General features: G+C 38.8%; 1 protein-coding gene across 1 annotated transcript in view; it reads right to left on the bottom strand.

Annotated features, from left to right (window-relative positions):
- The window catches only part of LRRC49 (leucine rich repeat containing 49), a 133,146-nt gene that overhangs the window by 10,304 nt on the left and 100,240 nt on the right, over nt 1–22,602 (bottom strand). The window contains exons 11-13 of the mRNA XM_034783768.1: nt 18,282–18,481; nt 4,306–4,543; nt 2,378–2,563 (exon numbers count right to left, since the gene is read on the bottom strand). Of these exons, the coding sequence (XP_034639659.1) occupies nt 2,378–2,563; nt 4,306–4,543; nt 18,282–18,481 (624 nt within the window). The remainder of the gene's footprint in view (nt 1–2,377; nt 2,564–4,305; nt 4,544–18,281; nt 18,482–22,602) is intronic.

Below are 22,602 nucleotides of genomic sequence, written 5' to 3'. Positions count from 1 at the left end.
ATTTATCCAGATCAGATGGTAGCTTTTACACTCACTTTGCACTGGTGCAAATGGGTACACAAGGTGCAGATGTATACCAGTATTAATGTACTCCCTTTCTTTGCACTTTAAACAATTAATGATTTTGTGTAAGAGGTAAAAAAATCAAGGGTTCCATTTCATGGAGTGGTGATGAAGAAAATATTTGAGATTTTACGTATGCTGTAACTGGAGTTAAAAAATACTATATAAATAATAATGTGCTGTACTAAAACCAGCTGTCACGTATGCTTATATATATTAGGGCTGTCGACTAATCGCAGTTAACTCACGCGATTAACTCAAAAAAATTAATCGCGATTAATCACAGTTTTAATCGCACTGTTAAACAATAGAATACCAATTGAAATTTATTATATATGAAAATGTAGAAAAATATTTAATGTATTCTGTGTTGTAATTGAAATCAAAGTGTATATTTTTTATTACAAATATTTGCACTGTAAAATTGATTAACAAAAGAAATAAATAGTATTTTTCAGTTCACCTCCTACAAGTACTGTAGTGCAATCTCTTTATCATGAAAATGCAACTTACAAATGTAGATTTTTTTTTGTTACATAACTGCACTCAAAAACAAAACAATGAAAAACTTCAGAGCCTACAAGTCTATTCAGTCCTACTTCTTGTTCACCCAATCGCTAAAAACAAGTCTGTTTACATTTGCAGGAGACAATGCTGCCCTCTTCTTATTTACGTCACCAGAAAGTGAGAACAGGCATCTGCATGGCACTTTTGTAGCTGGCATTGCAAGATATTTACGTGCCAGATAGGCTAAACATTCGTATGCCCTTCATGCTTCGGCCACCATTCCAGAGGACATGCTTCCATGCTGATGATGCTCATTAAAAAAAATGCATTAATTAAATTTGTGACTGAACTCCTTGGGGGAGAATTGTATGTCCCCTGCTCTGTTTTACCCTCCTTCTGCCATATATTTCATGTTATAGCAGTCTCAGATAATGACCCAGCACATGTTGTTCATTTTAAGAACACTTTCACTGCAGATTTCACAAAATGCAAAGAAGGCACCAATGTGAGATTTCTAAAGATAGCTACAGCACTCAACCCAAGGTTTAAGAATCTGAGAGGCATGAGGTTTGGAGAATGCTTTTGGAAGTCTTAAAAGAGCAACATTCTGATGCGGAAACTACAGAACCCGAATCACCAAAAAAGAAAATCAACCTTCTGCTGGTGGTATCTGACTCAGATAATGAAAATGAACATGCATTGGTCCACATTGCTTTGGACTGTTATCGAGCAGAACCCATCATCAGCATGGACACATGTGCCCTGAAATGGTGGTTGAAGCATGAAGGGACATATAAATCTTTAGCACATCCGGCATGTAAATATCTTGTGATGCCGGCTACAACAGTACCATGAGAATGCCTGTTCTCACTTTCAGGTGACATTGTAAACCAGAAGTAGACAGCATTATCTCCTGCAGCTATAAACAAACTTATTTGTCTGTGATTAGCTGAACAAGGAGTAGGACTGAGTGGACTTGCAGGGTCTAAAATTTTACATTGCTTTATTTTTTAATGCAGTTTTTTTTTTTTTACATAATTCTATATTTGTAAGTTCAACTTTCATGATAAAGAGATTGCATTACAGCACTTGTATTAGGTGAATTGAAAAATACTATTTCTTCTGTTTTTTACAGTAAATACATGTAATAAAAAATAAATATAAAGTGAGCACTGTACACTTTGTATTCTGTTTTGTAACTGAAATCAATATATTTGAAAATGTAGAAAACATCCAAAAATATTCAAATAAATGGTATTCTATTATTGTTTAACAGTGCGATTAATCACACAGTTAATTTTTTTAAGGGCTTGACAGCCCTAAATACGTATATCCAGTGCCAATATTTAAATTCCTTTTAAACATATTATAATAAACCAGAGAAAAACTTGTTACAAGAAACTGAAGAGGTGAAGTGTATGAATTCTTTAAAATTAAAAAATACAAACACAAACTGTTTTGTGTTTCTTTATCATATGTACTCAGGAACAAGGTTGAATTGTCTTTTTCAATTACCAAGAGCTATAGCAACAATAGGTATTTTGGGGGGGCTACATAATTAAAAACAACAGATTTAGTTTGACGAATGCAGAGCAGAGTAATTTATGTGGGGAGGTATATTTACATCTTTTTTACTTTTGCATAAGAATGAATGGAGTGGCTCTATTAATTTTATTAATATATAATCAATATAGATTTATGAAATAAGAACCTGTTCTTTACATTAATGAGCATTCATTTTATAGGAATAATTTTGAGAGGGAAGTTATACATTTTGTATTACTAAAAAAATATTACTTCCTCTTACCTCAGTTCCATTTATCTTCTGCAGATTAAAATGGTTCAGTCTAAACAGAACATAGTATTTCCAGAGAGTAAAGTTGACAACTGGATTTCCCTGAGGATCAACTGTCAACTGTTCAATGCGACGCACCTGTGCTAATGCATTAAACTGCTGCAACGTAACAATATTTGTCTCCTTAAACTTCAGGTGCTGTAACAAAAAAAGACATGAACTATGTTATACTTACTGAGGAGGACACATAATAGTATGGCAATACAACTGTGTTACAGACATCAAGCTCAGTGTTAGATCAGATCCATTCCATGCTACTTCAATTCTCAGACATGAATAACCAGCTCTTGGGCCCATCTAAGCAACTGGGCTCACTTGATGTGTAGAGCTTTTAATACCTCTTCAAAACAATGTGGCACATGATGCCTTCCCCTCTTTAAAAAGAACCCCTCTCCCTTTTGTATCCAATAAATTAAAATAAAAACTAGAAAATAAAATAAAAGATCTTAGTGATACAGACATCTGGTGGTCTCCAAGTGGGAAAACCTTAGCATTTACAATCTTCTTCACTTGAAAGAGTAAGTGCACAGTCATAGCTAGTCTGTATTCTTCATGAAAAAAAAAAAAGATGAAAATTCATCAAGGGAATATTAATGCATGTAAAAATACAATAGGCGTTAATTGGTTTGTAAGTTTTCAGAAAGGTGTGACCATCACTTTTTCAAGTATGTATAATGTTATGGTCACTTAATTCAGACACTTAGCCTTAACTGTTTGATTAAGTTACAGGTGTATAGGATTCAATTCCCCAGTTTTTTGGATGATTGGTTTATCACACATTTATTATACCATCATTGTGATTCCTTGGGTTTAAATTGGGTCATTAGCAATAAGAGGGGCAAAACCCCACGCCCCGCTATAGAAGTGTTGCAACAACAAGATTTGCTTAAACTTTGTATAGAAAGAAAAGAGTGGGATATTTCCTTGCTTACAGTGTAGAAATAAGCAAGAAATATTTTGAGTATGTAGAGTCTGATTGCTTCCTGGTTGTACCAGCTGTATAGGTCATAGAATCACTCAATAATTCTGCTCCTTCCAACACTGCTTCAGTAGCACCCCTAAAAGGAGGCCACGATGAGCCAGATAGCAGAATGAGATTTTGAGGGGTTAAAAACCTTTGCTGGGATTTTGAAGTCGTAGCTGGAAATACCTGCATGAGCTGAAGAAAGGTACGGTCAATTAAGCTCAGAACCTTACAAAAAAAAGCATGGGGTATCTTTATGAGAAGGAGAGACAGAGGTTTGTTGATCAGAAACCAAGAGAGGGAACTATGAAGGCACATGAGCCTACCTGTTTATACTGTTCTAGTTAGTTTTATGTTATTTGCTTTGATTTTACAGATCCAAATTGCCTGGAGGGAATGTGGCCAGAGACTTTGCACATTTACGTTTTTTCGGTTGAGTAAGAACCACAGAACTCCAGAGAGTTATTTGCTTAACCAGCACCACCTTTGACCTCTCTGTCTCCAGCTGTTCAGATGCCAGCCTCGATACACAAACAAATACTTCTTGATACATGAAAGTAATGGATCAACCATGTAAAAGTATTGTATTTCCATCTCACAATTTAGCAACCCATTTCTATTTTATGAAGGGCCAAAATAAATGTTTGTGTCAAATAAATTTCCAACCTAAATAAATTTCCCTCAATTCCCTTTGAGAATTCTGACTCAAATCTCTTGCTCAATCAAGAAGGTCTTATCAAGTTAAAAGTACAATATAGACAAAACTGAGGGGTTATATAAATAACCCAAATTCATATACATAAGTGATGATAAGCTGAAAACTAAAGGTTACTTGACCAAAATAAGGTGTCAATAAAGATCATTCATATATTCTGTAGCTATTCAGATTGCTGAAGTCTCAGAGAAAATGTCTTACCACAGAATTAGGAAATCTGATCTTCAGTTTTGGTAACACTTGAACAATTTCATCAAATTCTATGAACATAAAAGAGACTGTGATGACAGTTCCAGCTGTCTGAACGCTCCAGTTTCGATCGAGGGATTCCAGAGCTCCAGAACCATACAAGTAAAGAGTGTCTCCCTCCACTTCGACTAAGTGAGAATCGAGGACAGATAAGCCTTGTACAGAATTGCTCAGTATTGTGTCAAGAGACCTGTGAGGGGAAACAAACAGATGTAATATAAAAGAGAAAATATCTTTTGGGGCATTTGATTGAAGTGAATATTAATATTCCAGAAGTCCTACGCTTTACCAAAGCCTAACCTCTCAAAAATATCCACAATTTTGGGTTTCCAACTTGAGACACCTAGACCTTGATTTTCAGAGACACTATAAATGCCATCAAATAATATGGCTGCACAGTATCACTGGAGCTGGGCACCTCAACTCTATGGCACCCAAAATTAGCAATCATTTTAAAATTGTGGCTCAAATGTTTGACTATTTTGTGTTGGTTTTGATTGCTACAAACAAAACTTCAACACACGCATTTGCTCAAATGACTTTACATTCAAATTCAGGGAACAAAACTAAGGACTCGATCCTGTCAAAATTTACCCAACATGAATAATTTCTCATGCAACTAATCCTGTTACATTGGTAATTGTTTGCAGGATCAAACCCTGTTTTAAGATCAAACACAGACTACAAAACCAAAGAAACCGGGATAATAATGCTATTAACCAAAAATGTTGAATAAATAAGCATTTTCATTTTTTCTTATAAATTGCTTCATTCACCACTTAAAAACCCTTTTGACCAAGACATTACTTGATTTAAAGATGAGAATACTAAGTCATTGCCTACACACCTTGGGTCTTATTGACCCGATTTAATCCTGTGGGACTGGAAGCGAGGATGACTTCTTAACAGCCTAAGGCTCTAGATTAATTTAATATTAAAAACAGTGAATCCAACTCCATGACTAACTGCTTTATGTGAATACCCTATTGTATCATCTACAATCTTAAGTCACACACAGATGGGAAAATATCTTGTTAAAATTATTTTCTACTTACAACTACTCTTTTGGGGCCTGATTCAAAGCTCATTGAAATCAGTAGGAAATCTTCCATTAAATTCTATGCCATAGAATCTATGGGCTTTAGAATAGGCCTCAGAGTGATGGTCATCCAGCTCCAGGCTTGGTTTGGTTTTTTTTCCCGCCCCCTTGACCCATCTTGTCATATTGTTACTTCAATATGTCAAGGTGCTGTAGACAGCCATTTATAGGTTTCAGATAGAAAAAAAACAATAACACTGATTCTTTCAGGGACCATCGTTTAGGCCTGGTTTATTTCTACCAAGCAAGAATCATTTTTACCCAACAGGGCATTTTCTCAGCCCTGCAGTAAGGGCTATACACACAGGCCACACATTTCAACTACTTCCTTACCCTAAAAGGGCAAGGTCATTGCTTCTTAAAAAGAGCCTGTCAAAACCTCTTTTGATTGACCAGCACTACTAAATTTTTGAAGATCAGCCAGACACTTAAGTCTAATAGCCTCACAACTTTCCCAGCTTCTTCTGGCCTGAAGGAAATCTAACATTTTAAAGTGACTAATTCTGGTGGTATTAAAATAAATTATAGCCCAGACCCATAGCTGGAAGAACCCCCTTTTTTTTCTTCCCAACTAATCAGCATCAAATGTGCTAACTTCTGGAGAGGTAGGGCTCAATTTTTCACAAACTATATGTTGGCTCACTACTACTTAATTTTTTTAAAAAAAGAAAAAAGTCTTGTACAGGTGTGTTGAATTGTCTTCAAAGATAATATATCAAATTCCAGCTGTGTGTTTTCTCTGCTAGATATCTTCATTTATTGTAAATCTTCATTTCTCTTGAGAGACAGTGTATCATTCTTGAGAAAGAAGATGAAGAATTGAAGTGGACATATCTTTCACTCTAACATCCACCTAAATGAGTAGAGCCAATTGCTTTTTGTCCATCTCCAAAGCATTTTTTACTTTCTTCCACTTTTACAGCAGTCAGACTTCAGATATGCAACTGTCACCTCTCCCCTTTGACTATTAGAACTAAATGCAAAAAAATTTGATGAAACTTTCTGTGTTGAAAAATTCCATTTTGTTGAAAAATTAATCAGGAACATTTCTCAGGACCAAGATGGATTTTTTTTTTTTAGAAAGGGGGGGGGGGGGGGGGGGGAGGGGCAGCGCACGGACACACGACACAGAGTGACTCTACAGATGAACTATTAGGGCATGGATATTGAAGACCCAGATTCAAGTCCCGTCTTCAAATCAGGCAGGGCAGGACAGGGATTTGAGCCTCTGTCTCCCACTTCCCAGGTGACATCCATAACCACCAGGATGTACATGTGAGTGAGGAAATTCAGAAGACCTCCAGTTTATCCCAATGTGGAACAAAAACAAATTTCAAAATACTGAAATTTTTTGCAAAACAGAATTGTTGTTTTCTGGCTAGCCCTACTGACTATTCAATTTTAGCACAGAGCATAAGAGAAAGCTGTTCTGTTTCTCTAAAAGTTCTGACTGATTTGATCAGGGAAGAGGGTTTATACCTCACACTATCACCCTCCATACCAAAGCCAGCTGCTGCAGTTTATCACAGTGACATGGATTCAGAAGCATCTCCACTCTCATTGCATTATTTAATTACCTACTGGCCAGATAAAGGATAAAAATGTTTCCTTCACTGATTGGGCTGGAAGAAATGTTCTTGTTTTGTAGAGGAAAGAGAATACTAAGATTTATAGAAATAAAACAAATTCAAAATGCAAAAGGTGGCTGAACAGCTTAAAACTCAGTCAGGTGGGAGCCCCGTAAATTGTTACTAGGCATACAGAGGGAGAGAGATCAGTCTTTAGTGCCTAGATCACCAATACAAAAAGTTAAGACACCCAGAATTGCATGAAGACATTCTAAAAGGTGCAGATAAAGTTTGCTTTGTTTGAATGTTTTGTATAATCTGATATTTTTGTAATTTTTTTTAAATAAGCAGTGATTTCTACAACACTGATTTTACAAAATTAAATTACAACTTTCAAAAGAGCATGAAAGTTTATTTTATACATTGTATTTTATTATAGTAGGTTTGGCTAAAAAAAGTCACAACATTCATAGTCAGGAAATTACCAAAAATAAACCAAACTTCATAACCAGTATCCAATGTAAGTAAAGAAAATATTACACCAATATCTTTCCTATAACTGCATGGAATTTTTTTTTTTAAGTTCTACTAAAGAAGAGTCTTCTCAAGCAGTCAAAACAGTGAATCCATTAACATATTAATGTTAATCTGCTGCAACTCTAATATTTTGCATCTTGTATTAATTAAGATATAATTTGCACAAGTGATTTAGAGTTTGGATAGAGGATTTTGTTGCAACTTGTTCCCCACTGAATTTGAAAAAGAGGGTCCTTGATTTGTGTAAAAGTAATTTCTGATGATCAATAAATCAGCACCTACTGTGGTTATGAGGCAGTACATACTTAAAACATGCAGACTCACCACTTTACTCACTCCCTGCTTTAATCCTAAAATAGCTGATATATTGATATTCTAAAGCTATGTTGGATATACTGTGGAATTACTGTATTAAATACCCTGGCTGTACATGGCAATATCAATATTAGGATACAATAATGTTTGAATAAGGTGTCTAATGCTAACAGTGGTATTATAATGAAGTTTTGAGATGTTTGGTTAGAGAAGCATTCTAATAAATCCAGTTATTTAGCTATCGTGGTGGTTAGCTAGATAGCAACAAAAATAAAAATAAAAAAATAGCAGCATTGCATCTGGAAAGCAGAATTATAGTTCAAACATTTTGTGGTCACACAACTGAGAAACAGAGTCAGAACTCCAAGCAAAGGAAGTGTGGGAGTGGGAAATCATTTGGCAACCGTTGATATAATTCTAGACTAGAGACTGGAACATTTTTGTAAATTACCAGCTGAAGGATCTATGGGTTGGTGGCAAATAACTGCAGAAATCTGGGACCGGGGACAGCAACTCCGGACTGTAAAACTATTGTTCATCATTTGCATGATCAATGTATAACTGTGGCATAAGTATTACTAGAAATTGAGTAATCCTGTCTTTGTACGGTTGACATAAATCAGCTCTTGTCTATCACGGATTCCTACCACTTACGAGCATTCTTATATGTGCCCTGGCTGAGATGATTTAGTTGGGGATTGGTCCTGCTTTGAGCAGGGGGTTGGACCAGATGACCTCCTGATGTCCCTTCCAACCCTGATATTCTATGATTCTATGTGTGAGAAGTTGCACTAGAAATAACTGACCTATTACTACTATGACAGAGCAGAATAAAGGAAGAAGGGTGGGTTGGAATGATGTAATTCTTTACATTTTGACAGTACAGTTTTCTGAAGTACATTGAACAAATCTGCCTTTATAGCAGGACATTAATACCTCTCAGATTACTATGGGTATCATCTTCTCTGTGGAAATAAGTAACAAGAAATTACAATTAAAAGCTTGATTTGGACATGGGTTTTATTCAATTGAAGCCTTTTCCCAACTTAATTAAATTTAACAATTTTATGTGATTCATAGAAATCAGCAAGAGTTGTTTCATTCAGTCCTCTTTTACTTTTAATATTTATTCCAAAATTTTTAACAGGTCTTTGTGCTCCCTTCAATTCTGAAATCTTACCATTGTTCTCTGATGCGAAAAGAGCAGTGTATATTTCACAGGGGAGGAGACTAACTATGCAAGTGTATAGTCACAAAGAACAATAGGGCCAACAGGGAATGGAAAGGGATTAAAATGAATGAAAAATAGTGATCTAACTTCCTAAATTGTCTAAAAGTTTATCACAACTTTGAAGTTTGATATACTTTAACTCACTCTCAGTTTTACCCAATTAGTAGCAAGAATTCCTTTATAACAAGGTAGAGATAATGCCTCTGACATCACTAATGAAACTAAAAGAATTATGCAACCATCAATGTACATAAGTAGCAGGAGTCCACACCAGTGCACCTTATGCAGGATCTGAGCCTTTGTCTGCTACTTATGTGAATGTGAGATTACGTGTTTGTTTTTTTCCTAGCATTATCAGAAACATTGTTCTCTGACAAATCATGGCCTAAATATCCATCTAGGCATATTAGACATAAATTGTTTTCTTCTAAGTAGTTGTACAATAAAAAAAACCGCATGCCAGATTACTGCTTCTCAGGGTGTTAGATATAACAGATACTGTACATTAGAATGAAAATATTACAATAGATGTTAAAAGGAACATTCAAGTTGCTAGGTCCTGCACTCAAAAATTAGGAAATGTCAGAATTAAAGTTGCCTGTGTAACATTAGATTGCCCCTCCTGTGATAATTAATTGTGATACAGTCTTTATGTATATGATCATATAACTTTTTCTACAGGACCCCTACCTCATTCAGTCCACAGAATGTGCAGTGATCAATTAATGAGCTACTATTCAATAGCTGTTGTTTTTTCCTCATTGTTCAATGTGCGGTCATAAGCCTTATTTCCAGCACATTATTCAAACCCTGCTCTGAAGATAGAATTAATAATTCTCTCATGGGATTTTCCACTATAGTAGCTGAGTGCTTCACATACATTAGTTTATCTTTGCAAACTCCATGAAATGAGTGGCACTATTATCTCAATTTTACAGTTGGGAAGCTAAGGCATACAAAGATTAATATCAAAAGCATCCACTAATTTTGAGTGCCCACTTTGAGATGTCTAGGACCTGATTTTTCAGAATACTTACCATTATATAGCACTTTATATATTCAAACATAGAATCCATTAACTTCAATTGAGTTGAGAGTAGAGCTAAACAAATAATTTGAAATCTTCTGATGAAAGTGCTATATAAAAGCCAGGTATTCCCATTAATATTAATAATGGATTTTTCAGTTCATTAGCTGAACTGAAAAATATTTGGTTGGTTTCAAATAGAAACTGAATTTTTTTAGTTTTTCTTCAACGAAATAACTGGAAAAATTTCATTCGGATTGAATGGAAACACTAAAACAGTTTTGACATTTTCAAAATGAAATGTTTCAATGTTTTCAAAATTTTTGTCTACAGTTTTATTCCAGGCAAAACTATACAATGAATTTGACCCAAATTCATTGCAGTGCTCCAAAAAGTGCTATTTGCTGGAAACATTGCTCAGATCTAGCTGTGAGCATTTAGCACTTCTTCAAAGAGGTCCCAAGGGTCTGAAGTTAGACCCCCAGAAAATGAGGGAACACATGATTGATTAGTCATAGCCTTTAAAAAGTATTGTTTAAATGACTTGTTTAACTGCTTTAACCTGCAATCCCTTACCTCATTCACTACACGCTTTGCAACTTCTGCAACAAATGAGGCAGGAGTCCTATGGACAATAGCTTCCTTTACAACACTAGTCTGATTCATCCAAGAATCCTGCCCCACCCTGGACTGGAGCAGCTATTACACAGGGAAAGTTTTTCTGGGTGCTCCCATGAGCCCTGGCCTGCAGCATGTTCAGTTTGTTTGTGGGGAAGATACATGCTCAGTGAGGACAGAGTTTTTGGAGATTTTAGCTGTTAAAACCGAAGTTCTCTCTACTGAGCATGGGTGGACTGCTATTTTTTCAGAGGCTTATAATAGTGGCCAAATTTGGGCAGATTTTCACTGGGACAGCAAAAGGCACATCCCTGAAATCATCCCCCTGCCAAATTTCAAGACCCTGGTCCAAAGCATGGGCTACTTGAACATTTCAAACAAAAGGTCCCAAGAATTTTTTAACATGGGGAAAAAGCCTTGTTCATGGAAATAGCCGAACCATTTTGGCTGAAATTTCCCTCCAAAATATTTAGCCTGAGGCAGACACCCGGCATGGAAAATTTCAGCCCAAATCATTGAAGTTACGCAGTTATAAGCCACTGAAAATGGGGTCTTATAAATAGATGTTTCGGGCAACCTTAATAAAAAGCAGTGCTACCAGCCCCACCCATAGTACATAAAATATGTATAAACTACTATTTTATATATATATATATATATATATATATATATCCTTTTTGCAGCAAACTTTCATAAAAGAATGAGCTTACATTTACCTTCTTTCTCATTTTTCCTTTCCTTTGGTCTTTTTATTTCTTTTGCTCGGTCTCTTTTAATGTGCCCCCTTAACCTAGTAATTCTGTATTCAATATTTTCTAAAATGTAAGTATTTAAGAACATCATTTATAACTTTTCCTCTCGCTTCAAGATTCTATTTGCTTTTCAGAATCTGTCTCTCTTCAGCCTCTTCTCTGTTCCCTTCCAGTATACGCTATCATTTATTACCATATCCTTCTTCCCTCATCTCACACACACAAGACCCCACTATGGCACTGTTCTCTCAAATTTTTCTAAATGTACTACCCTCTTTTTCCTATGATCATTCACTTCCTTTCCAATGCTGTGTGAATGCCAGGGCTATAAATGGCCAAAGTACTATATTCTCTCCATTTTTAGAGGCCTCCTAAGGTTTGTGAAAACCCAAAGATTCTTTTCATAGCCCATACAGGGATGATGCATAGATATTAAAGAGCAACAGAGGGTCCTGTGGCACCTTTAAGACTAACAGTCTTAAAGGTGCCACAGGACCCTCTGTTGCTTTTTACAGATTCAGACTAACACGGCTACTATCCCTCTGATACTAGACATTAAAGAATAGATCTATGGGCTGTAATTATCCTTTCATGTCTTTTAATGATTTCAGTGGAGCTATGTCAATCTACACAAGCTAAAAATCTGATCCCGCTTTTTACAAGCAGCAAACATTGGGGGTGTATATTCTTTCTTCAATGCACTTTTATCTTCTTACACAGTTACTTTTATAACTTCCAATAATACAAGTATCATGCATCAACTAGAATACACTGCTAAGAGATGACAAAAAGATATTTGCTGGCAGGGACATGACTCCACTCCCTCATCTCTACACATGAATACTGATAGTAAGTAAATCTACCATAGGTATACTTGGTCCTGCCTCAATGCAGAGGACTGGACTTGATCTCTGAAGATCCCTGGCAGCCCTAAATTTCTATGGTTCTACAATAGCAGAGCACACCTTCCTTTTATGATCTTTTGAAAAGACGCAGACTTTTTTAAGGCCAGAAGGGACCATTAGAACCTCAAGTCCAACTGCCTGCATAACACAGATCATAAAATTCCGCCCAATTATCCATGTACTGAACCAAGTAACTTGTGTTTGTCCAAAGCATATCTTCCTGAAAAGCATCCAGTCTTTATATGGAGACATCAAGAGATGGAGAACCTACCCTTCTCTTGGTAGTTTTTTCCAATGCTTAGTGGCTTGAAGGCAAAGCAAACTTGAAAATAAACATTAATTTCTTGGAAATCTGTTTCCACCTCGACAAGTGTGGGAAAGATGGAGATTGTGAATAGATCCCTTAGGAACAATATTTTCAACCCCCCCCCCTTTTTTTTCCAATTAAAAAAAATAGATACATTTCAACTAGCCCTATCTAGGATATTACAAGTGGGACTGAATGGGACAATAACCACCTCTTGTGAAAGCAAATGCTATTTTAGGACCCCTAATCGCAAGACAGAATTTGGTCTATTTTCCTTTATCAAGCATGTTCAGACACCAGTATGCCCACTGGTAGCTAATATCTGGGACCTTTGCAGGTCAACTTTCCAGTGGAAGAGAAATCAATGCTGTAAAGATATAATAAACTGCCCTTTCTCCCTCAAGGCACACCAGACCTTAAGCAATCTCAGTACTTCCCAATAAATTATTGATCTAGAAAGCAAGCTTCCTATGTACCCCTTTATACCTATCAACTGATCTCAACTGGGAATTGAGATCCCTCTCCTCTCACCTCAATTAAAACTACTCATGTACACCTAATAGTAGCCAATGTAAAAGTAGGAGAAGCCAATGAATGGCAGCAAAGCTGTGCTTTCTGTAAACTCTGAGGGTATATCTACACTGCAGTAAAACACCCACAGTTGGCCCTTGTCAGCTGATTTTAGCTCACAGGGTGTGGGTTGCAGGGCTATAAAGTTGCAGTGTAGACATTAGGGCTAAGGCTGGAGCCTGGGCTCTGGGACCCTGCCTCCTTGTGGGCCAGCTATGGGTATTTTATTGCAGTGTAGACATACCCAAAGAGGTTTGGTGGCCTTTTATTCTGTTTTTCATTTAGTTTTGAAATTGTAGCAGAAGCCTGTTCAACTTGAACTGAAATCTTTTCATCATCATAACACACATCATAAAGGGAGTGTAATGGGCTCCCTTGATAAGCTCACATTATAAGGTATAACAGTGTCCCATGATTATTCTGAATCACATCATATTGAAATGGGAACATAACATGAGTTTTCTCAATAATCTTCCATAGCAACATATTTTAACAGGGACTGCATTTTACGTTTGTATTATATTTGTAATGGACTTTGAATCACTGTAAAACAATACATATACAATATTAGAAAATGCAACATCTGCACTTGCACACTGTTAAGTTTCAGCTGAAGTCTGTTTGATTTTTCAAAATGTGAAAAGGCAGAAGGATCACAGTAGCAAACTGTGAGGAAAGTTGAATTTTTAATCAAGTAAGCAATCTTAAATTTGAATAATTTAAAAAGCACATAATTTTGTAGCTGTATGGCTACATAACTAACTTAAAATTTATGTAGAAAACAACATACTTGAATGCTTTGAAAATATGTACATCCACTATTTTTGCAAGGCATACCTGGCACATTATGTTGGTACCTTCATTTGAACAGATTTAATATAGAATACTGCTGATGGGTATATATGTTTGACCTATTTACAGCTGCCCAATCAGTTCATACTTTTTTCTTTTAAAACATCTTGTATCCAGGCTGACTTTTAGGCCTGTATAACAAACAGATGCTGTAACAGAGGGCACTCTGGCAGAACACTAATGACAGCAGTGGAATCAGGACAGCTTGATATATGATTTTTGTACAAAAGAAGAATTTAAATTAGGAGTACCAGAGTTAGACACATCACTACACTAACTCTGCCTTAATAGTCTACTATCTTCAGAACTATTCTAACTAAAAAGATACAATGCAGATACCAATATAAAGCAGCTCAATTTTAGGCTTAAAACCTGCATGGCACATGATACTACTTTTTAAGATCCAAGTTTTTAATTTAACAATAGTAAACATGTTCAATTGTTCTTTTGAGATTTTTATTGAAGGAACTGGATTCAAAAGTAAAAGTGTGAGATTTATTTACAATAAAGAGTGAACAAATACCTAATCATAAATTTATCAGTGGCAATTATGAAAAATATGTAATGCTCAAGCACATATTCATGCATACCTAGCTAACATGCAGAAGCAAAAAAGTCACCTAGATCCTTTTAAATTTTGATAAAACACTAATACTCTGATCAGTTTAACATGTTCTCTAATTTTTACTGATAGAAGCTACTGAATGCATCAAAGTGAAAATGCAGAAGAAAAATCAGCCTAAAGTAAGCCCTCAATTTAATGAGCACTCTATATTCAGCAGAAATCATACATGGGCTCTCAAATGAGAAAACACTTCGAGTGACTGGGGGGGTAAGGACATAAGTTGATGAAAGGATGGAAAATGGAAGATTTTCTGAAGTTCCACTCAAGCATCCTATCTGCTAATTAAAGCTCAGGAGAAGCCTATGATGCACGTTTGTTTTGCAGGAAATGCACTTAAAGTCCTGGAGAAAACCAGATTGGTACTTCTCTAGTCATACAACAACATACACAACCTTTTGCCATGCATATCATGCATAATGTCACACTTGAAACCCCTCTTCCATTTACAGAGAACATAGCCTAACACATAGCTTTGACCTAATCATCTTGAGAGGCAGTATGGCAAAATGGATGAGATGGATTTTCTTTACAACTCTGTCAGAAATTATCTTATCCAACCTCATAGATGCTCAGTTATTTCATCTGTAAAACGTGGGAAGGATACCTAAAGCTTTACTCAATAAGGGTGGGAAGTGCATAGAGTTATTCCAAACAGTCAAAAAAAGAGGAAAGAACTGAACTCATGGTGTCCTTGACTTCGCACAGTGCACTCTCTTCTTTGCTAAAGAGTATTTTTGAAAGGGTACTCTCTCATGCACACTAAAAAACAGCAGCTCTGTTTAGCATTTAGTAGAAATTGTGAAGTTTTTTGAAGAGAAGGTCTAAAAGACTTTGAAAAGGGGGAAGTGAATGGCATGTCTACATCTGTGTGAATTTTGAAGTTGGGAATGCTATAATTTTTGTGCAAAAGGGGTAATGATTTTGAGAGACATCCCAGGCAAAATTTCTGAAAAGTGAATTTTACCATTTATTTATTTTTCCAGGATCACTTATCGGTGATCATAATACCCTTACAAAAATTCACAGACGCCTCTTCAAGGAGTGCTTTCCATTTTTAGTTTAAAGCAAGCCACTGTTGCAGCTCCAGAGAAGTTTTTCAGGTCTTATCAAATGGCAAAAACCTGGCTCGACCCCACCTATGGTGCTATAACTATCAGTGTCTCCATAATATCTACACTCTATACAACTATCTCAACTGTTTAGGGCCAAGATGAAAATATGTGCGTGTGTGTGAAGGAGAAAGGGGGAGAAAGAAAATGGATTTCATAGCTGCTATGTATGAGAGGCTTGTGCACTATGACCCTCCTGAATGAAAGCCATGTATTGTAGCACCTGGAGGACCTCAAAACAGGGAGCAATATTACATACTACAGGTGACATCCTGGATCCACTGAAATCAGCAGCAAAACTCCTACTTAATTCACTGGGGCCAGGACTTTGTTAAAAAAAATCCAGGCATGAGTTAGGTACAGTTTTGTATGTGATCTTTTCTCCTTTTTAATGCTCATTGTCTCAAAATATCTACATTGTTTTAACACAGGTATTTTGTATTTAATCCCAATTTAGTGTAAAATTTGTGTTATACCCAATGAAGGTAAAGAGGCATGTACAAATAAAATAAATATTGTCTTTGTATATGTTTGAAAAAAAGATGAATAGTGAAGATTTTCAAAAGCACTTAAGTGACATAGTAGCCTAACTCCGATTTACAAAGGGACTTAAGCATTTAGGAGCCTAAGTATAATTGAAATCAATGCCTGTGTCACTTTTGAAAATGGGACTTAGGCTCCTAAGTCTCTTAATCACTGTTGAAAATTATAGCTCTAGTCAATAATCTTCGGTTCCCTGCTTCTGGATCTCAAACTGCTCCTTCAGTCTTAAGTGTCATCAGTGGCCATAGGCATATTTTTCAGTCTGTATTTCGCTACATTCTTGTGAATAGTTCTTTCAAATATGGACCCAACCGCTGTTACGAAAGCACCTGTGAGCTACATATTTATAACATACTCTTTATGGAGCCACAATTCCTCTTGTAGATCACTTGCAAGGTACCGCTAGTGGAGAATGCAGCTGCTTGCTTAAACAATGGTGCTAGATGTAGAGAGCACATACACCCATTCTCCAATGTCTTCCTAGGCTTCTTGATACATGTCAAGGTATTGCTTTTGACCTAAAAATTCCTGACTACATACTTAAGTTTTCCTATATAACAGACTTGGAGCTGCTCTGTAATAATTCATGAATACTATATGTTGACTGGGTTATTGGGGATGTTTATAGTATGAATATATGTTGGTTCTGTAGTAAGAGCATTGTCCAGAAAAACAAGCAAGAAGGAAAACAATGACTCAAGGTAAACTACCCTCAGTAAACACTTACAGATTGTTAAGAGACAGTGCTGGACAGGAAAAGAGCCAGGAACACAAGAAAAATTAAAAGGACTACAGCAGTTGAGAGAGAAAGAGAGACAGAGACAGCGCGCACATAGTTTGTTTGGTTTTTAGGAGGGTAGCTGAAGGGGGGGTGGGGATAGGGGATGTTCTGGGAAACCAGACTGACACACAGACACTCACTGGGTATTTGAAGAAGCTAGACCTGCCTACGTTATCATCAGGCAATTGTGACCCTCAAATAAGAGGCACACATAGGTAAGACACTTTGTGGTTTGAAAATCCTTTTTCTCTTATGCTTCATTCCTTCTTACCATTAACATAAACAATACTTTGATATTTAGGATGCTGTCTGGTCACTAGACACAGCCATTGGTCACAGACTCCCAAAGGAATGAATGCATGTACCAAAACCAGTCGGACCTGCAGGGGTAAGCTCAGCTGATAGACAGCACATTGTAACCCAGAGCCAGGTCTGAGAGAGAGAAAAATGGAAACCCATCCCAGGAGAGGTAAAGGCACATGGCCTGACATTTTTGGAGGGTCAGGGGGAAGGGAAAGAGAGAAAGGAAGAGGGGAGGAGGGGGAGAGAAGAGAATGGGGGGGCACTCAATGAAACAAGAAAGGGGACAGAAGTGCAGCTAGCCTTGTAATCATGACAGCAGTTTCTAAACACTGTTCATAGGGATCAGTCCAGGCTACTTAAAAGACCAGTTGTCTTGAACTCTAAAGTTGAGACTGTTGAGATCAGCTGGGTGCTTTTGTACATGCACTTCACCCAGAATGACCATGATGAAGTTGTTCACGCTACTGAATCTATTCTATTTTTTTCCAGACTCTACCCTGAGCAAGCCATGGGAAGAATGTGTTAGTCTGGAGTGGAGTCCATCTGAGGTAGACATTGTTCAATAAGTCCTGAAATTGTTTTTTTTTTTTTTAAATTATGTGGAGTGCTAAATGGACACATTTTAGAAATCCAAAAATAAATACACATCTTTATATACATACACTACTTATAGACGTATATATACACATACACACACTTAAATGAATGGAAGGATTAGTGTTTCCCATTTTTATTATATATAAAACGTTAGCTAGGAAATATACTTCCAAGAAAATACTTGTATACCTGGTTTCTTCAGGAAATACATATGCAGCACTGCCATTAATCTGACAGGAGTCACTGTCTTTTTTATCTTGATTTGAAGACGTCACATGGGCAACTCGATTCTGCTGAATCTCCCATTGGCGAGCAATGTTGCCAATTGTCAATCGTTTCTTTTCCTGAAACATGATATAGAAGCCACATGAAATTCTCCGAATGCATTGCTAGTATGTTGGTTTGCACCAGAAGAATACATTCCATAGTCAAACACTAATTGATAGATGGGAGGGGGTGCCTTACTCCTCCTCTGCTCCTGGTACTTGCATGCTGGATGGGCCATGATCTCGCCCAAAATTATCCTTTTTGAAACTGAAGCCTCATCACTGAAAGAATAACACAACCACTAACTAATCCTCAAACACTGGAGGGTGGCGGGAGAACTCTTGCTCTGCTTTAGCAAAGAAGAGTAAGCTGTCTCTCCCAAGATCCCCCTTCCCTTTAACTCATGGGCAACAGCAATTTACATATTGACTTTTTTCTGTAGATGTAGAAAATTTGACAAGGGATTAAGTTCAAAAGCTGTCCCCTTTTTTCCTTTTGTCACCAAAGGATTACTCCAAGAACAGCATTCAAATGACATACAATTCCAGACAATTAATCAATGAAAGAATCAATTATATGTTATATTAAATGTTTTATGTTGTTGTATGTTCACACAACTCAAGACAACTGTCCGTGTATCGGCCTTTTAATACACCCAGCTCTCTGTGTGGAACTCATTGACTGTGAGATTTAAGTGTAAGGCAGGGGAGGGCAAACTACGGCCTGCAGGCCGGATCCGGTCCATCAGGGCTTTCAATCCAGCCGGCGGGATGGCCAGCCCCGTGGTGCAGCGGGGCTAAGACAGGCTCCCTGCCTGCCCTGGTCCCGTGCCGCTCCCGGAAGCGGCCGGCACCATGTTGAGGGCTCCATGCGCTACCCTTGCCTGCAGGCACCGCTTCCCACTGCTCCCATTGGCTGGGAACAAGGAACCACGGCGAATGGGAGCTTTCGGCGTGTTACTTACAGGCAAAGGCAGCGTGCGGCGGAGCCGCCTGCCCCACGCCACTCCCAGGAGCCACTGCCGGATATGCTGGCCACTTCTAGGAGTGGCGGGGGGGCCAGGGTAGGCAGGGAGCTTGCCTTAGCCCCACTGTGTGCTGCTGCCATCCCGGAAGCTGCTCGAGGTAAGCGGCGCTGGGCCGGAGCTTGCACCCTGCACCCCAACCCCCTGCCCTGAGCCCCCTAACACCTGGCCCTGAGCCCCCACTGTACCCCAACCCCCTTCCCTGACCCCCCCGCCACACCCCAACCCCCTGCCCCAGCCCTACGTTCATGGTACTGCATACAATTTCTCCCCCAGATGTGGCCCTCGAGCCAAAAAGTTTGCCCACTCCGGTGTAAGGTGACTGTTGATTTTACTAGCTCATGGACCTTCTTCTGAACTGTTCTCAGATTGAAACTTTAAACAATATAAATGTTTTCCAAAGGTAAATTAATTGCTTGTTGCAGTTTGGTTGATTTTGCTGAACCAGATCTAACTGGCATGGCTTAGCCATCCCACTGTTACAGTGCTGCTTAATGAAATGTGAATAGATATCAATCTCCGCTATATAAAAGGGAAAACCTGCAAAGAACTAAGTACAAAACACCATCTCTTTCTACAGAACATCAAGGTTATAACACATTGACAAAAGCCAGGAATGTCAAACATTAGTTGATAATATTTCAATCTAAGTCATGCTGCCATAGTAGAGTTGCCAACAATTTAATCACACAAACCCAAACACCCTTGCCCCGCCTCTTCCCGGAGGCCCCGCCCCTGCTCACTCCATCCCCCCTCCCTCCATCACTCGCTCTCCCCCACCCTCACTCACTTTCACCAGACTGGGGCAGGGAGTTGGGGTGCAGGAGGGGGTATGAGGTGCGGGCTCTGGGAGGGAGTTTGCGTTTGGGACGGGGTGTGGGCTCTGGGCTGGAGTTTGGGTTTGGGCTCTGGGCTGGGAGGGAGTGAGGGGTACTGGCTCTGACTGGGCGGTGCTTACCTTTGGCGGCTCCCAAAAGCGACCGGCACATCCCTCTGGCAGCGGCTCCCTTGGTGAGGAGGGCCAGGGGGTCTCTGCGTGCTGCCCCTGCCCGCAGGCACCACCCCCACAGGTCCCATTGGCCGCAGGTCCAGGCCAATGGGAGCTGCGGAGTTGGTGTTCGGGGCGGGGGCAGCACACGGAGACCCACTGCTCCCCACTCCAGGGCCACAGGGACGTGCCAGCTGCTTCCGGGAGCGGCACGGAGCCAGGGCAGGCAGGGAGCCTGCCTTAGCCCCGCTGTGCCACCAGACTTTTAGCGCCTAAAATCTCCCAGTTTGGCTTCAGTAGCCTCCGGGAGATAAGCCTGACTCCGGGAGACTCCCAGCAAAATTGGGAGAGTTGGCAACCCAATGCCATAGAAATGGACCCTTTGAATTAAATGCATAGAAAAAGATTCTAAGGCATGTATACTCTTGCCCTGCAGTTTGGACTACTGGGGTTTGAACAGTAGTGCACACCAAAGTGCTGCAATGTAACACTCCCCCGTGGATGCCACAGACACAAACTAAAAGGTCCCTGTTCACCGTCCTATTGTAATCCTGTTTGAAGAGGATTACATTAATGCAAATTAGTTCATTCCAGCAGTGTCCACACAGAGCAGTTACAGAGCGGCACTTTGGTGCACATTTACACCCCTCTATTCTGAACTGTGGGGCAGTGTAGAGAAGCCCTTAATTTAAAATTTGCACGCTCTGGTTGGCATTTGTCAGAATATCAGTGTTATTTAAAGAAAATCTGTAGGGAACTACACAGCGGTCTTTTTAAGGTCTGGGGAAAGTACAGCAAAATGCAAGGTGGAACAGATTGTTTAGCATAAGTAGTTAGCACATATTGTAAGGAACTGTTCAAGCTAGAGTGACTTGCTAACACCTCTGCAACTTTTTTATGGTTGGCTAGCTATTCTTTGTCCACATTTTATTCAACTGCTAAATCAAAACCTGATGAACTTCACATGTTTTTCAATTCCAGTTTTTACTTTGAAAAGTAACAATGTTTCTACTAATCAGAGAGTTGTTTTTAACCTCCCTTCTTCTTATAAAATAAAGCAGCTGGTCAACATGACTAACAAGGAAAAGCTCTCAATAAAAATATTGAATTCAATGAAGCCATTAAATGTTTAATAATTTATCTAAAACACTGTTGCCACTGTTTTATTCTTATTTCAATGTTTACTACACTGCAATATATTACTGCATGCTTTCACCTCTTGTTTATGAAATTCTTCATCTTGAAATATTGTTAAATTTTTCACAAACTCTATGTGGAGCTACACTTTGAAATGATTTGGACCACGGTGTAGTATATGGTTGCCCATTTTAGATACGGTTTTATGCAAACAACACATGGTGCTCCAAAACATGCAGAGGCACCTGCATGAACTTTTTATTTTGCACCACAGAATCACTTGACAACCAGCAATCTACCTACCCACTGTTATATCCTACTGTGCATCGAACAGCCACGAGTCATCACTTTAGCTGCATGTTTCTACTAAAATACTTAACCCTGAGGGGGGCAAACTACACTCCTTGAGCCACGTCTGGCCTGCGGGACCCTTCCTCTGGCCCCCGAGCTCCTGCCAGGGAGCGGGATCAGGACAGGCTTGCAGAGGAGCCAGCCCAACTCCCTGGCAGCATGGTGAGCAGGGAAGAGGCTAGCCCCTGGCCCCTTCCCTTCTGCTCCCCTCCCTCTCTGCCTCCCTCGCAGTCACAGTTCCCCCAGTACCTGGGCAGTGTGGCTGCAGCTCCATCCGGGCGACATGGCTATAGTGCTTCAGGGTGGCACGGTCAGGGGGCAGGGAGAGTTCTGGAGAGGTTGCAGGGGGGCGGTCAAGGGGCCTGAGCCCTGCTGCCAGGGACAGGGACAGAGCAAGCCAGGGGCCACTCCTAACTTAAACCCTAACCCTAGCAACATTTGGCTTCAGATTTAACAGCTCATTTAGATTTAGGTGAAAGGGAGCAGTTTGCAGCTCCTTTAGAACTATGTTTTAGGCTACTGGTTTGCAGACTCAGGAAGAAAACAGTATATTGATTTACATTTGGAAAGTTATCTTTACAACCAAAAAGGTTAGAAGCTTTAATTATTTTTTAAACTAAAGCTTACACTTTGTAGTAAGGAACAGATTCTATGACCTGTTCTTTAAAATGGAGCTATTAAATGTTTTGACATCTATGTCAAGCACTTTGACATCCACAGAAGAAAAAGCCCTATGAAGTCAC

This window comes from Trachemys scripta, chromosome 10 (assembly GCF_013100865.1).
Source record: "Trachemys scripta elegans isolate TJP31775 chromosome 10, CAS_Tse_1.0, whole genome shotgun sequence".
NCBI lineage: Eukaryota > Metazoa > Chordata > Testudines > Emydidae > Trachemys > Trachemys scripta.
The sequence above is the reverse complement of the archived record's forward strand: the minus strand, read 5'-3'. Positions and strand labels throughout refer to the sequence as shown.